At 44.4% G+C, this 13,419-nt stretch overlaps 1 protein-coding gene across 1 annotated transcript in view; it reads left to right on the plus strand.

Annotated features, from left to right (window-relative positions):
* Nucleotides 1-1,178: 1,178 nt before the first annotated feature.
* The window catches only part of CAPN3 (calpain 3), a 32,040-nt gene continuing 19,799 nt past the window's right edge, over nt 1,179-13,419 (plus strand). Inside the window, exons 1-6 of the mRNA XM_054828665.1 lie at nt 1,179-1,221; nt 1,948-2,874; nt 9,816-9,885; nt 11,707-11,825; nt 12,447-12,580; nt 13,039-13,207. Of these exons, the coding sequence (XP_054684640.1) occupies nt 2,581-2,874; nt 9,816-9,885; nt 11,707-11,825; nt 12,447-12,580; nt 13,039-13,207 (786 nt within the window). The 5' untranslated portion in view covers nt 1,179-1,221; nt 1,948-2,580. The remainder of the gene's footprint in view (nt 1,222-1,947; nt 2,875-9,815; nt 9,886-11,706; nt 11,826-12,446; nt 12,581-13,038; nt 13,208-13,419) is intronic.

Genomic DNA, 13,419 nt, shown 5'->3' on the forward strand with positions numbered 1-13,419 from the left:
ATTTCAGTAGGAATTAGTTGCTGAAGGTCTTAGCAGATGTGTCTTTAGACATGAGGAAATAAATTTTAAAGAATATCTTTTACACTGATATTTGTAGCAATTCACATACTTTTCCACATACTTTTCCACATATTTATGCCAAAAATGAAGAAATAAATTTATCGTATATCTTCACAAAAAAGTAATTTAATTCAATTAGTGAAAACAACTGGAGATAAAACTTCATTAAAATTAAACTGATTATCATCCATGTAGTTCAGTTTTGCTCTGTCTGAACAAGGCAGCTATTGGGGTACTTCTGCTTGCAAGAAATTGCATCGCAAAAGTGGTTTAATTCCTAATGGACAAAGGGTTTATTTTGCTGTTTGTAGCAGACAGCACATCCATTCTTCTCTATGGTAAATTGTGTTTCTTTAAAGACACCATTTGTCTTTTACTAGCAACTGCTGTTTCTCACAAAAAAAGACCTAAATACCAAAACATCTGTCCAGTAAAAAAATAAGAAAAGGAGAGGCTGTTTTTTGAACAGGCATAACCACAAAATACTCTTGAACATCTGTAAAGAACAACTTTGGGTTCAAAGTGAGAAGTGCACGTCCACTCGCCATTCCCTCTGCAGGCACTAGCTGAACTGTTAGCTGTAGCAGTAGCAGCACGTTGTACCCTGACACTTGCTGACCATCCCAAGAAAAAAAAAAGCAAAACAAAACACTGCTAATCTTTCACTTGATCCTCCCCAGCAGCCCAGAAGGAGTTTGTCAAATATCACACCTGTGCTACTGACATTCTTCCCAAAACAGAGCTCTGTGTACGAGATGTAATATAAGAATTTTTATATTGGGCAAGAAGGGAGGACATGACAGAAAGAACACGTGCGCAGGCTCCAAAATGAGAATTTTTGCTGAAGCGGTGCAGTGAGAGGCCCTTGCATCTCCCTACTTGCATTGCTCTTGAAATATCCTGGAAAGCGTGACACATGGGTCTGCCAAGCTGTCCTGCAAAGTAATGTCAAATATGACACCTGCAATCCTTGCATCTAAATGTGATGAGGAAGTCATCAATTCTGCATCTGGACAACCCACCATGAAGCAATTACATTCCTATTTCCACAAACACTCGAATCTGTCCTTTCTGATTGCCCTGTTGCTGCAAGAAGGTTTGCCTTCATTATAAAAAGGATTTAAGCCACCATTAGAAGACTGAGGATTAATACTCCTAGAGGTTAGTCAAGCTTACTAACTATATTACCTTCTTTAAAAGTTCCTCTAGTGGAGGTTTTTTGAACGAGCTGTAGAGATTGTCCATTGTACTGTTGATTTGAAATGTGTAAACCAAGCAAATGGCTGAGAAACAAGAATCAGTGCTTTGGAAAACACCCTAGTACTAGTGCAGAAGGTCAGCAATGTGTACGTGAGCCAGAGTCCAGAGACTAGTGTCATTAGGCAAAAATAACACTGATGTCTTTGTGTGATTTAAGACTTCCCAGTCAAAGAAAAATCAAGGTGTTAGGGGGCTTTTCTTCACACTTAAGCAATGTCAGCTTTTAAAGGGCTGGGTTATAGAGAAGAGCAACATGTGGTTAAATTTTCTTTCACAGAGACTCTGAATTTGTCCCTTATCCCACTGTTGCGTGACAAAATAACGTGCAAAGTTGGACATCTCAGCTGTTAGACTTGTATATCCTAACACACACAGAATGGCCCAGTTTCCACACTGGGCCCCTTATAAACTTTTGTGCCCCTACCTGAAAAGGTGCCATTTACCTGGAAGGTGGCTGTCACCAGGTGAACCTTAGTGCTGGCGAGCTGCTCTCTAGAGAAGCCAAACCCAGCTGGCAGGTATTGACCTGACCTCAGTAGCATCAGGTAATTACCTTTTTCACCATTAGGAGCATGTCTTCAGATAATCTTCTCCACTACTAAAAATCTCTACATGTCTTTTCTGCAGCAAAGGGTAGAAACAAGTCGAGTACAACAGTTCCTTCGGGAGTGTCAGGACTAGTTTATTGACTGGCACTACGTCATAAGTCCATTCCCAAACCAGCAGGAGTCGAGCTCCCAGTTTCACTGTTGTCTCTGCTTAAGGAAGAGATGAGCTGCTTGCACCAGGAGTCAGCCCGCGCACGGAGCCCATCCCAGGAACACGCCTGGCCTCAGCACGAGCTGCGCAGAAGACTGACACCACCTCGCTAACCCCCTCCCTCTCACTTTCCCTCTCTCTCACTCTTTGCCTGTAGTTATTTTTAGATTTCACGGGTTAAAGCTTGTCCCTTCTGGACGCTTATACTCACAGGGCAGGCACACACGCATGCTGTAGATACAACTCGGGCACGAGAGTTAGCCAACAGATTAGCTTGTTCCGCATCAGGGAATAAATTCTGATTTCTTATGACAAAATACTGATCTTTGAGAGGATGCACAACGTGCTCAACCACATGGAATTTTGTTGCTTGCAAATTTGACTAGGAGACTTTCAACAGATAGAAAAAGCGGTTTACACAGCCACTTCCTCTTTTCTCAAATTTCCTTCCAGTTTGCAAGATCTTCCTTTCGTTCAGCCTTTGCTTTAAGCCTGATTCCCATGCCGTCTGCCATAAATGCAGCGGTGGCTCAGCAGACAGGCGCTGGGTCAGTTCCCAGCGCTACTCTTAGCACTACCACTGAAGGTGCGGGTGGGGGCACAGGGGGGATTTATTCTGCCATTATAAGTCGCAACCAGCCCATTATCAAAGTAAAAGAGAAGACCTATGAAGAGCTTCACAAGAAGTGCCTGGAGAAAAACATTCTCTATGAAGATCCTGATTTCCCACCGAACGAGTCCTCCCTCTTCTATAGCCAGAAAATCCCCATCAAGTTCGAATGGAAAAGACCACGAGTAAGTAACAAACATGTTTGCTGAGTGCCTTTTACTTTCTGTAAATCGAAGTATTCACCCTGAGCTTACATTTTTGCAGAAAGTGTGTATCAGAGGAGGTGGGGGGAATAAGCTGCAAGTCTATTTCTTTAGAGCTCTCCTGGAAGATAACTAGCTGGGGCTGTGGAAGCTTGGAGAGTGTGTATATAATAACTAAAATACAGTAAACCAAAATGAAACAAAAAAGAGATGGAATGAAAGCTGTAGAAAAAGAAATAATGGAACTTAATTTTTTTCTTGCATGATTTGCTAGGGATTTTCTTGTCTGAAACTACCAAAGAAAAAAAATCTCATTCTGCAACAAGTTATTGGGTTTTCCAAGGCTTAATTTTTAAACACTACCTTATTTCACTTACAGCTTTACTTTAGTATTCTGCTGGTTTCCTAATCTGTGAAAACAAAAGGACAGGTTATGGTCTGAAACATGCTTTTGTTCAGTTGTTTGTTCCCAACATTGCTTAGCCAACTCGCAAAGGTAGTTTAACATATTACCCACCTACCATGAAGGTGGGTGTTGTGATTTCTGTGAGGACCCACTCCTGCCTACTAATCCCATTTAGTTTTCCTATTTGTAGGCATTCCTCAGCCAGCCTCTTTCTTCTTTCCCAGCCTGAGTCTCTCTCTCAGGCAGAGGACTAACTCCTCACTTCCCAGTTGATTCCCCATCCTACCGCAGGAGGAGTTACCCTCTTTCGCTGTCATTCCTGCGGGGCAGCTGCTCCCCTCCAGCGAGGCAGCCCCCTCTGCCCCTGCCATCCCGTGCCCGGCAGTGAGGACGTGGTTCTCAGGAGCTTCCCCAGCTCCCTCGCTGGCGGTTTTTGGCCACCTCTTTTAGATTTGCCATGCTTCCCCAACACCCAAATCTGTGCTGCAATGGCAAGGTCAGTGGTGATAGATAAAACTAACCACAGGAATGTAACTAAATAGCGAAAGATGGGGAGCTCTTGCTGACGGACGTAGAGGAAGGCCACGTGCCGCTGTCACAACAACGGCATGAGCAGCATGGGGGGGGAAGCGTGACTCCCCCATCTGCCACGCCCTGTGTGTACGTGCTCTGTCATTCCTTCATCATCACCACGGCTGCATCAGCTCCTGGAAACATGTACGAATGAGTTATGTGCAGCCACAAGTCAATCATCTTAAAGGGATGGGACTTCCCCTGTTTCTAGAGAGAGAGAAGCGATACAGCGGTACAGTGGATGAGTGCCAGCACGCTGGGGCAGACAGACTGCAAGTGGGCATGTCAGAAAGCATTAAAACGTTGAAAAAAAAGCACAATGTAACCTCAGACTTGTCTAATATAACTGAGCAAGCACAGATCAAGCCGTTGTTTTTTCAGGGTCTCTATCCAAAGATATTTCTTTAAGCCACTCATTAACAAATAAACGTGGAAGCTCTATACTTATTATTCACATAGCAACAACAAGCTGGGAACTGCATAAGACTCAAAATGCAACCTAAACATCAAACCCAAAGCTATCTGTGCTCTTTTGACCCAAGTGTTCAGTTGCCTGATGTATCTTTGGTGCCAGCTGCAGGCGGAGCAGAGGCAGGAGATCCAGAGGGCTGCAATCTGCGCCTGCCGAGTACTGGCACGCGGTGGGATCATGAATCCGGTCAGTCCCGACCCCAATAGAGGTCGATCCCCTGATAGAGGGGACACACCAGGCCTGATTTGTAGACACGCCTGTGCCTTCTGTCGCAAATGCGTTTGTTTTAAAACATACCCTGTAATTCAGGTCTCTGCCGTAGCCAGCAGGTCCCCAGAGAAGAGAGACCCACATATGACGCTTTCTCCTTTTATAGCGTGTCCCCTACTTTGCCATCCATACCACAACTGCAAAGTGAGACGTCTCTTGGGTGCTGATGTAAAAGATCTGTATTTATTGGTGCTGGTCTCAGATTGACCCAGGACTTTTGCTTCACTGGACTTTGTAGGTTATATAGCACTGGTAGGAGGACTTGTCTGATAATATTATATACACGAGTAGCCAAAATAGACACGGTAACAGAACGTCATAAAGTCAAGTGAGTATGAAGTAGTAATACTGGGAATAAAGTGTATTTTGCTAAGGGATTAAAGCAATCACTGAAGGACCGAATGTAAGGATTCAACTGCACAGGCCATTTTCATAGTAGTCTGTAAACATATGGACAACTTCTGTTCTTATTAAATTGCAATAGCATTTTTTTTGCAAAGAAAGCAATTAGCTTATAAACTACAGTCCTATAAAATGGTAACTTTTAATCACTTTGAAATTCAGGTCAAACTTGAATTGAATCAGACTTGATAATGTATTCTAGAAGAAAACAAAATACCAGATAGTTCAGAAGTCCTGAGAGAATATCCTAATACTGGCTTCACTCCAGATCTTTTCCCTGATTTCTGTAGCATACTGTATATGCCACCCCCAGAAACAGCCAATAAGCAAGTGATCAATGTACTCTAAGATCTCATTTAAAACAGAGAGCTGGGAAACAGGCAGCCTCTTCCTGACTGCCTCTGGCTCTCTGAGTCACCTTAGTCATGCCACCTAACCAATTTGTATCCAAGCTCCCCATCACCACACAAGATCAACGTATGAGAATATAACATACATGAAAGATTAACGCTGGCCTTAAATGTGCATTATTTACGGTGACATGAATCCATGTGGGACTGTTGAGTGCAAGCTTTTCCGGAATCTCCAAGTATTATTTGAGGAATCACAAAGTCAATCTAAAGGGCACGTGTTTGCCAGGTCCCAGTGCCATAACCAAGCACTGCTGACAGTGCCGTTCCTCAGCCGAATAGTGTTTCTTCGCTGTAGCTCTCAGCATACCGTGCTGACGTATGGAAAGGCTATGAGTCTGCTTTTGCACCTGGGATTTATGAGGACCCCACAGCAAGTCAGCCACATGGATCCCCGGCTCTGAGCTGAGGCACCCACTGAACCCGGCATGGGCAAATTCCCCTCCCACGTGCAGGCTGCAGAGACCTGGGGTCTTTCTGCTTTCCCTGGCAATGGCCGTGCTGTGACTCAACCTCTTCCTCAAGGCTCCTGCAATTCATTGCTGAGGTGGTGAGAGATGTCGGGCATCCCAGCCCCAGAGCTACTCCTTGCTCTCGTGCATCTGGCCCTACACGCTCTTCTCTTTGCAGTCGGTGCTACCCGGAGGTCAGGTCCTCCTCCACCACCTCCCGAAACGATTGGCCTCTGCTGCTGCGAGGGCAGCGAGGGCACGAGGACTGGTCTTGTGCCTTACCGTCAGAAGGATGGCTGCCACACAGGGCAGCTGTGAGCCTTGGCATGGGGACAGCAAGAAGGCCCCTGTAATTCTACCCACCTAGTGCCACGACGTGAATGCACAGAGCGGACCTCCTGATACTCAATTTGGGCAAAAGCCAAGTGACAGCCCTGAAAGTTTCCCTGAGCAAAGACTGCAGGATCCATCCAGTGTTTCTGTTCAGAGCATGCATGAGCGTGGTTTAGGTATGTAGAGGGAAAATAAAATCCCTCTCAGTTAATGCATAATATTAAATCATTCGCTCACCCGTGGAAGTTAAGAGAAGCCCAAAGAGCCGCTCTCACCTGCGCCAGGTTATCTCCAGCTCAGTGACAGGCTGCGCTCAGCTTTCTTAATGGCCTCAGCCTCCCCCACCAATGCTGCCTGCAGGAGCTTCTCTCAGCTGAGAGCAGGGACGAGGTCACCGATCTTTGAGAGCTGAGAAAGTCTGTGTTATAACATAATGCAGAGTATCGCGAGGTCCTGCTGCAGTCCTGTTTGGATCTAATGACACTAAGGCATTAACAGGAAGGCTCTGCTGCGACACCGTGCTTTCAAAGGCACCGTTGTCATTCTCCTTGCTTTCAAAGGCACCGTTGTCATTCTCCTTGCTCACAGCCAGGACGTCAGAGCATTAACCACCACATTCAGTGACTTCCCTATAGTGATCCTCTCAGCCAAGAAAATCAGGAGGATGAACTTTCTTTTCATAACAAATACAAATAAAATCAAGTCAGCAGACTAGTGCATTTTGCTCAGAATGAAAATGAATCAGTCAGATCATCTGCTGGACAGGTGTGAAGCTGTTTGAATTTAGTGATCACAAAATGTGTGCCTCTGCAGGCAGTACCACAAAGCAAAGATGGCATTTAGTGTCACCATGACAGGACTTTCAGATGAGGGCAATCCAACTCTAAAACCAGCTTGGTGTCTGACAGTGTCGAGCTCTACCTTGAAGTCTGCAGCACAGCCACTTAATAGCATGGTTTAAACCACAAGAGGCCAAGGGAGAAGCATGAGATTACAAATTGTCCTAGGCAGGCCAAAGAAGATGATTCCTCTACCTGGTAGGATCAGTTTAGGGAATTTACTCAGAATGCCATAGTTTATTAACAGGAATTTTTAAAGACATGAATGCCTTTTGCTGCAACAGTATAAGCTGACTGGAGGATTTTTCCTGACACAGAAGAAAAGCTAATGAAAATACAACAAAGGTCAAATGCCATTTTTAGTTGCACGCTGCCTTTGCATTTTCCAGTGCTCCCTTCCAGCTGACTCGTAAGTACCCTCTGCCCAGAAAGCAGCACGCGCTACTAATGGGTTTCTCCTAGGATTCTCTGTCTCCCTTGCTGTAACTTTGACTCTGTAATGAAATTACAGTGTGGACTGAATCAAGCCAGTGAACACAAAAGTCCTTTGGATAGTACCAAGGCAGTCTGAGGCACTCAGATCAGAGGAGACTCTTTCTAGATGAATCGTTGCATCAGTGAAGTGCAGCCTGTTGGGACTCTGTGATAACTTGACCTCAGCGATGAAGAGCAATCCCTCGTTCTGCCAGGAAGGCTGGAAGGAGAGACCTGCCACCCGCATCTTGAACACCAGGTCATCTCGCTCTGCTGACTGAGTACTTTTCATCAGCCTTGCAAGACCTTGAAACCTTTCACTGTAACTTTGGCTGCACTCAGCACATCTAGCACAGCTGGAGATGAACAGAGTAATACAATATTAAAAGCATATCCACAGTGTATTAAGCACACCTAGCTACCGTAAAGAAATGCAAGAAAAGCATTTCTGTCATAGCTAAATCAGTCCGTGTGACAATTGTACGATTCCCTCCTTTGCAGTCCTTTACCAACCATCCTCCAAAGCAAACGAGACCAAGATGCAATATATTGCACTGAGGAACAATCATTGTACATTTAATATTTGGAAACACTTAGGCACCATCTTACTACCTTCATCTAAAACACACCGTGCTGGATTTCAGAATTTGTTACTTCAATAGGAGCAGGATCAAGCTAAAACACAGTAATAGAGGTTGAAAAAATGCAACCCAAAACCCTGGCATCTCACAGCTAGTTTTCAGGAGACCACCACAGCAACGCGAGGAAGAACATTTTCAACAAAGCGAGTGGGTGGAGAAAAGCATGAAAGCATCTCAAACAGCTGCCTTGACAGAACTAGACCCCAGGACAGCTGACCGAGGCCCAAAATAACAGGACAATCTCTCTGTTCCCTCCCTCGAGGGGAATAAGGTGACTGCTGCGGGGAGCCGGAAGCTGGTCTCTATCTGGCTATATGACTAATCCAAATATTTACATCAAAGCAACTCTGCCGGTTACTGTGAAGGGGCAAAAAAGTGGGCTCAAGCCAAGCGAAACTACTAGACCTGAAACATGAGTCTGGGAAAATCCAGGGCTACCCTGATGACAGGGAAAAAGGCTTTAGACCACAGAGGTAGCGTCAGCTGCCTGTACTGCCACACAAGCAATTGTCAGTTGTTTCTGCTTTCTCCTTCCCACTCCAGCCCTGCCATCCTCCAGCAGATTGGGTTCTTGGCCCTATACTTTGTCTTCTTCACCATTTGCAGCTGCTCAGGGAAGTGGTCCTCAGGTTGCAATATCTTTCTTTCCTCACCTTCATGAGAGATGTGTCCAAAAGTTAAGTGTCGTCTTTTTCTTCCCCCTACCATGTATTTGAGTATGAGAGATGGGATGAAACAGGGACCTTTCTTTCTCTGTAGGACAGGTTGTACCTACTGCTTCCCTTGGCTTTCCTATATCCCATGGTTCTTTGTCTCATATGGAAAAGGTTCTGTGTAACCCTGCAATAGTCTCAACTCATTTGCCGGTAGTTCTACATAGTCCTTCCCTCCCTACAGCAGTTCCTTAATTATTTATGCCTGTGCAGCATCTTGTGCCCATTCTGTACTAGTATAAATACTGACAAACCCAATACATTGTCCAAAGTGCGGGACAAAAGAAGAGCTTCCTGTCCTTAGAAACAGATTATATCCATATACATTTCTGAATGCAGCACTGGCAATGAAATACTGCAGCATGAGGAAAAGAATAAAATCTCTTAAACAGCAACTGATTATTCCTGAGAATTAAACATCTGATCCTGGGCAAATTTTAAGGAGGAGCATTACTGGGGTTCATTCCTGATGCAATGCATTCTTCAATGCTATTAGTGCCTCAGCATATTAGTTGCTGCAAACTGGACACCTTCAACCTGAAGTCATTTTAAAAGAATTTAATCTGGTCCCTTGATGCTCTTTCAACCTACCTGCTCTCCTATCTCCTCCAGTGGTTTTTTTTGTTTGTTTCATTGTGTAGAAAAATATTTTTCCCTATTCTTCTCATTTTAATGTGTTTGAACCCCATACAGAGGGATTCCCCCAGGCTAGCTATTAGACCCTGTAGATACATGGAGAAAACTCTGGCTGAAGTCTGGAACATCCAGATTCCAAAACACTTTCGTAGTGAAACTCTGCAGCTGAAAACTCTGCAAGAGATTTTGATATCGACAAACTATCCTACATTGTCCTAAACCAGGACAAACATTGTCCTAAACCGGTGGCAAACAGGCATCACAATGCATGCTTTTCCTGCTCATTCGTTTGTATTTTGCAGGAAATCTGTGAGAATCCACGGTTTATTATCGGCGGAGCCAACAGAACAGATATCTGCCAAGGAGAATTAGGTATGAAATTCTTACTTCAACTCTGCACTTTTTCAAGTCTGCATCACTTAATTGGCTTTTGCTTCCAAGGTGATATTTGAAATCCTCTGTCTCAGTATACCGCTACACATCTACTCATTCCTTCTCTCTATAGTAAATCATTGATACCTGCCTAGTAGCAATCTAGGGAAGATCTTTAAGCAAAAGATGCTTTGCAGAGTGTTTTGCTTTTCATGAACTAATATCATGAGTGTGTTACAAAGCACCATTTGGCCTTTCCTTCGGGCTTTGAGGAGGGACAAAATTACTTAAGATGAGAATAAGAGATAAAGAAAAGGACTTATTTGACCGAGAGAAAAATCTAATCAGCTACTGTTGTACTTTTTCAGGTATTTAGTCCTGTTAATTCCATACAGGAGATTCTGAAGGCCTCCAGCTAAGTGTGCCTTGTACTCAAGGACAAGCCCAATATTGAAGACCTTTAGCTCAGATGCTCAAAGATACTTTGGTATATAGAGCTGCTACTTAGGTACAAGCGATGCCTCTGCAACAGTCATCCACGCAGCACTCACCTGCACTGCTTTGTAAAGTCACTCCCCACCCAGCTTTCCCATGTCTTTCATGGTTTTATAACTTCTCCTGGGATCTTTTTCCTAAGCTAATCCATCCTAACCTGTGTTAATCTTCTCATTTAAGTGTTGTTTGGTACTTGTGACTGTCCTCATCACTTTCCCAGTACTTTTTTTTGGTTTTTTAATTTATTTAAGACTGCCTTTCTTTTTGAGGTGACCAGAATTTCACGGTTGCCAAGGTGCAGACGCAAATGAATTTATGTGCATAGTATGTTCTCTCTTTGGTCTTCCATTCCTTCCCCAATTACACAAAGCATTGTTTACCTTTTTGACTTCTGCTGAACACTGGACGGTTTAGAAGACTCCTGTTCACAGTGGACCCCACATCCTTCCAAAGGGGAAATAGGTAACTTAGAATGTATAGAGTTGGCTTTCCAAAATAAATACATATATGTATTTCTATATGTTTTATCACTCCACCTGTTTCATAAATTTCTTTTACAACTCCCTGCAATCAGGTTTAGTTTTCACTGCCTCGTATAACTCTCTCACCCCACTAATTCACACTGCTCAGGCAAGCTTACCCTATAACCTGTTTTGCAGTAGCAGCAAGGAGATTTTAATTAAGGGTTGAGGCATCCTTTGCTGAACACAAAATACTATGGGAGAAAGTCGCTTTCCCAGAGCTCCCACAGAGGCAGCAAACTTGTGCAGGAGTCTGAAGGAGGAACCGAAAAGCGCTAAAGGGGACAGTGTTTACAACAGCGCAGAGACAGATTCAAAAAGAGGAAAACACGTCAGAGCAATGAAGCAGGAAAGAGGCCCCACAGAACGATGATCGGGACAGTGGGTTGTCTCGAGAGCAGAAAATGAAAGTGAGAGACTGAACCTCAGCTGTAGAGAGGTCCACCTGGGAGACAGTTATCTCTCAGCTGGCCTCTGCCCTAAGCTGGGAAGGAGAAATAACGCAGGAAGTCAGATAGGCATTCACATGGGACAGGGAAATCATAACATAAGCTGATGTTTTTACAGGGAACATCACCTATTTAACAGATGTGTACCTAGCCATGGGTGATGCCAATGAGCGTTTCCAGAGTGCAAATAAACAAAGTGTGAAAGTACTGCAGAACACATGGAGAAGAGCCCTCTCCTGAAAGGCGATGGCATGCTCTACTGAGAATTAACGTGCTCCTTTGCAGTTCTCAGGTTTTCCCTTTGATTCTAGTTGCTCTGTCCCTTCATTTTGTCTGCTGCTTCTGCTTGTTTACAGGTGACTGCTGGTTCCTGGCTGCCATTGCTTGCCTGACACTGAATAAAAAACTACTCTGTAGAGTCATACCTCATGACCAGTCCTTTATACAAAACTACGCTGGCATCTTTCACTTCCAGGTGAGTCCCTTCATCTAGCAGGAAGCAGATGTAACTATTTACCCAAGAGAGAGCTCAGCTCTTGGGTGCGCTCTTCCCTCTCGCTTCTCCACCCTATGGAAGCGCGAGCGACAGCAGGGAAGGAAGAGGGATTGAAATGCCTCACCCAACAGGGCAGTCGCAGAAGGGTCAGCCCATACAGGCGATTAGGGAGCATTAACCCACCAAGGAAGCATTTGCAGACGGCTGTGTCCTGCGTGTAAGGGATAGCAACAGGTGCCCAGTCCTGCCTCGCTGCTCAGATGCGGCGCTACAGCCAGCACAGGCGCACTGGTAGTTGGCAAGAGCATCTATTTTTAGGCCCACAAGCAGCTGGTCTGTCAAAAACAAGTTATTGAAGAACCGCTTATTCAGAAAAGATTGACTGCTTTCCATATTTCCCTTGGGTCTCCTAAGGGACCTCTCACTGTCCCGCACGCGTTGCTCGGGGGAATTCAGTCTGGCTGCCTCCGTCCCAACGGCCATCGCTTTTTGCCACATTTCGAAGCAGTTAATTTCCACTTTTCTCCTCTCTCTTCTCATTTCTCCCTCTCCCTGCACCAAGTCAACTCAGAGGTTTTTTTCCTGTTTGCCTTTATCCAGTTCTGGCGCTATGGAGACTGGGTGGACGTCGTCATTGATGACTGCTTACCGACGTACAACAACCAGCTGGTCTTTACCAAGTCCTCCCAGCGCAATGAGTTCTGGAGTGCCCTCCTGGAAAAGGCCTATGCAAAGTAAAACGACCCACTGGACCATGCCGGGCTCACCACTGGGGCTTTGGCTGGGAAAGGTGGTTAAACCACCACATACAGGACCTATAATGAGCACGTAGAGAGGCTCTGAACATACCATTGCCTTTTCCCATAGATTTTCATGTCTCAGAATTGGGGATGGTGCAAAACATATTTTCTAGGAGGTTTTGCTACTCATTCACATGTCTACATTTGATTCTCAACATTATTATTATTATTTTTTTTCCCCCCTGATGTGTGCAGGTGGCATGTTTTAAAACTTTTAACTAGAGGGTTACAAAACAGATGGTTTGGGGGATTTTTTTTTTTGGTATATGTGTTTACATATCTTAATTTACACACACACACGCGACAAAAATATATTATGTATAAAAAAAATATATAGGTAGGTATCTTTATTGGTGTAAAAGAGAATCTTATTTTTCTTTTCTCTTTCCAAGACTCCATGGATCATACGAAGCTTTGAAAGGAGGCAACACCACTGAAGCCATGGAGGACTTCACTGGAGGAGTCACAGAGTTCTACGAGATAAAGGATGCCCCTAAAGATATCTATAAAATCATGAAACATGCCATTGATAGAGGATCCCTCATGGCCAGCTCCATTGATGTGAGTCCATGCAAACTTTGAAGATGAACCATAAGAAACAGCAGAGGAGAGGGACCTCTCCATCCGTAGTCAGATATATGCCACATTTTGGAACTCTTTGGTTTAGTCCACATAGCAAATATCCATTTCGAAGCGATAGAGTAATCTCCACTAGACACCAACCATTAGCAAACTGCAATTACCAAAAGGGAAACAAAGAGAACACGGAGGTA

Source organism: Grus americana, chromosome 5 (assembly GCF_028858705.1).
Source record: "Grus americana isolate bGruAme1 chromosome 5, bGruAme1.mat, whole genome shotgun sequence".
NCBI classification, from domain to species: Eukaryota; Metazoa; Chordata; class Aves; order Gruiformes; family Gruidae; genus Grus; species Grus americana.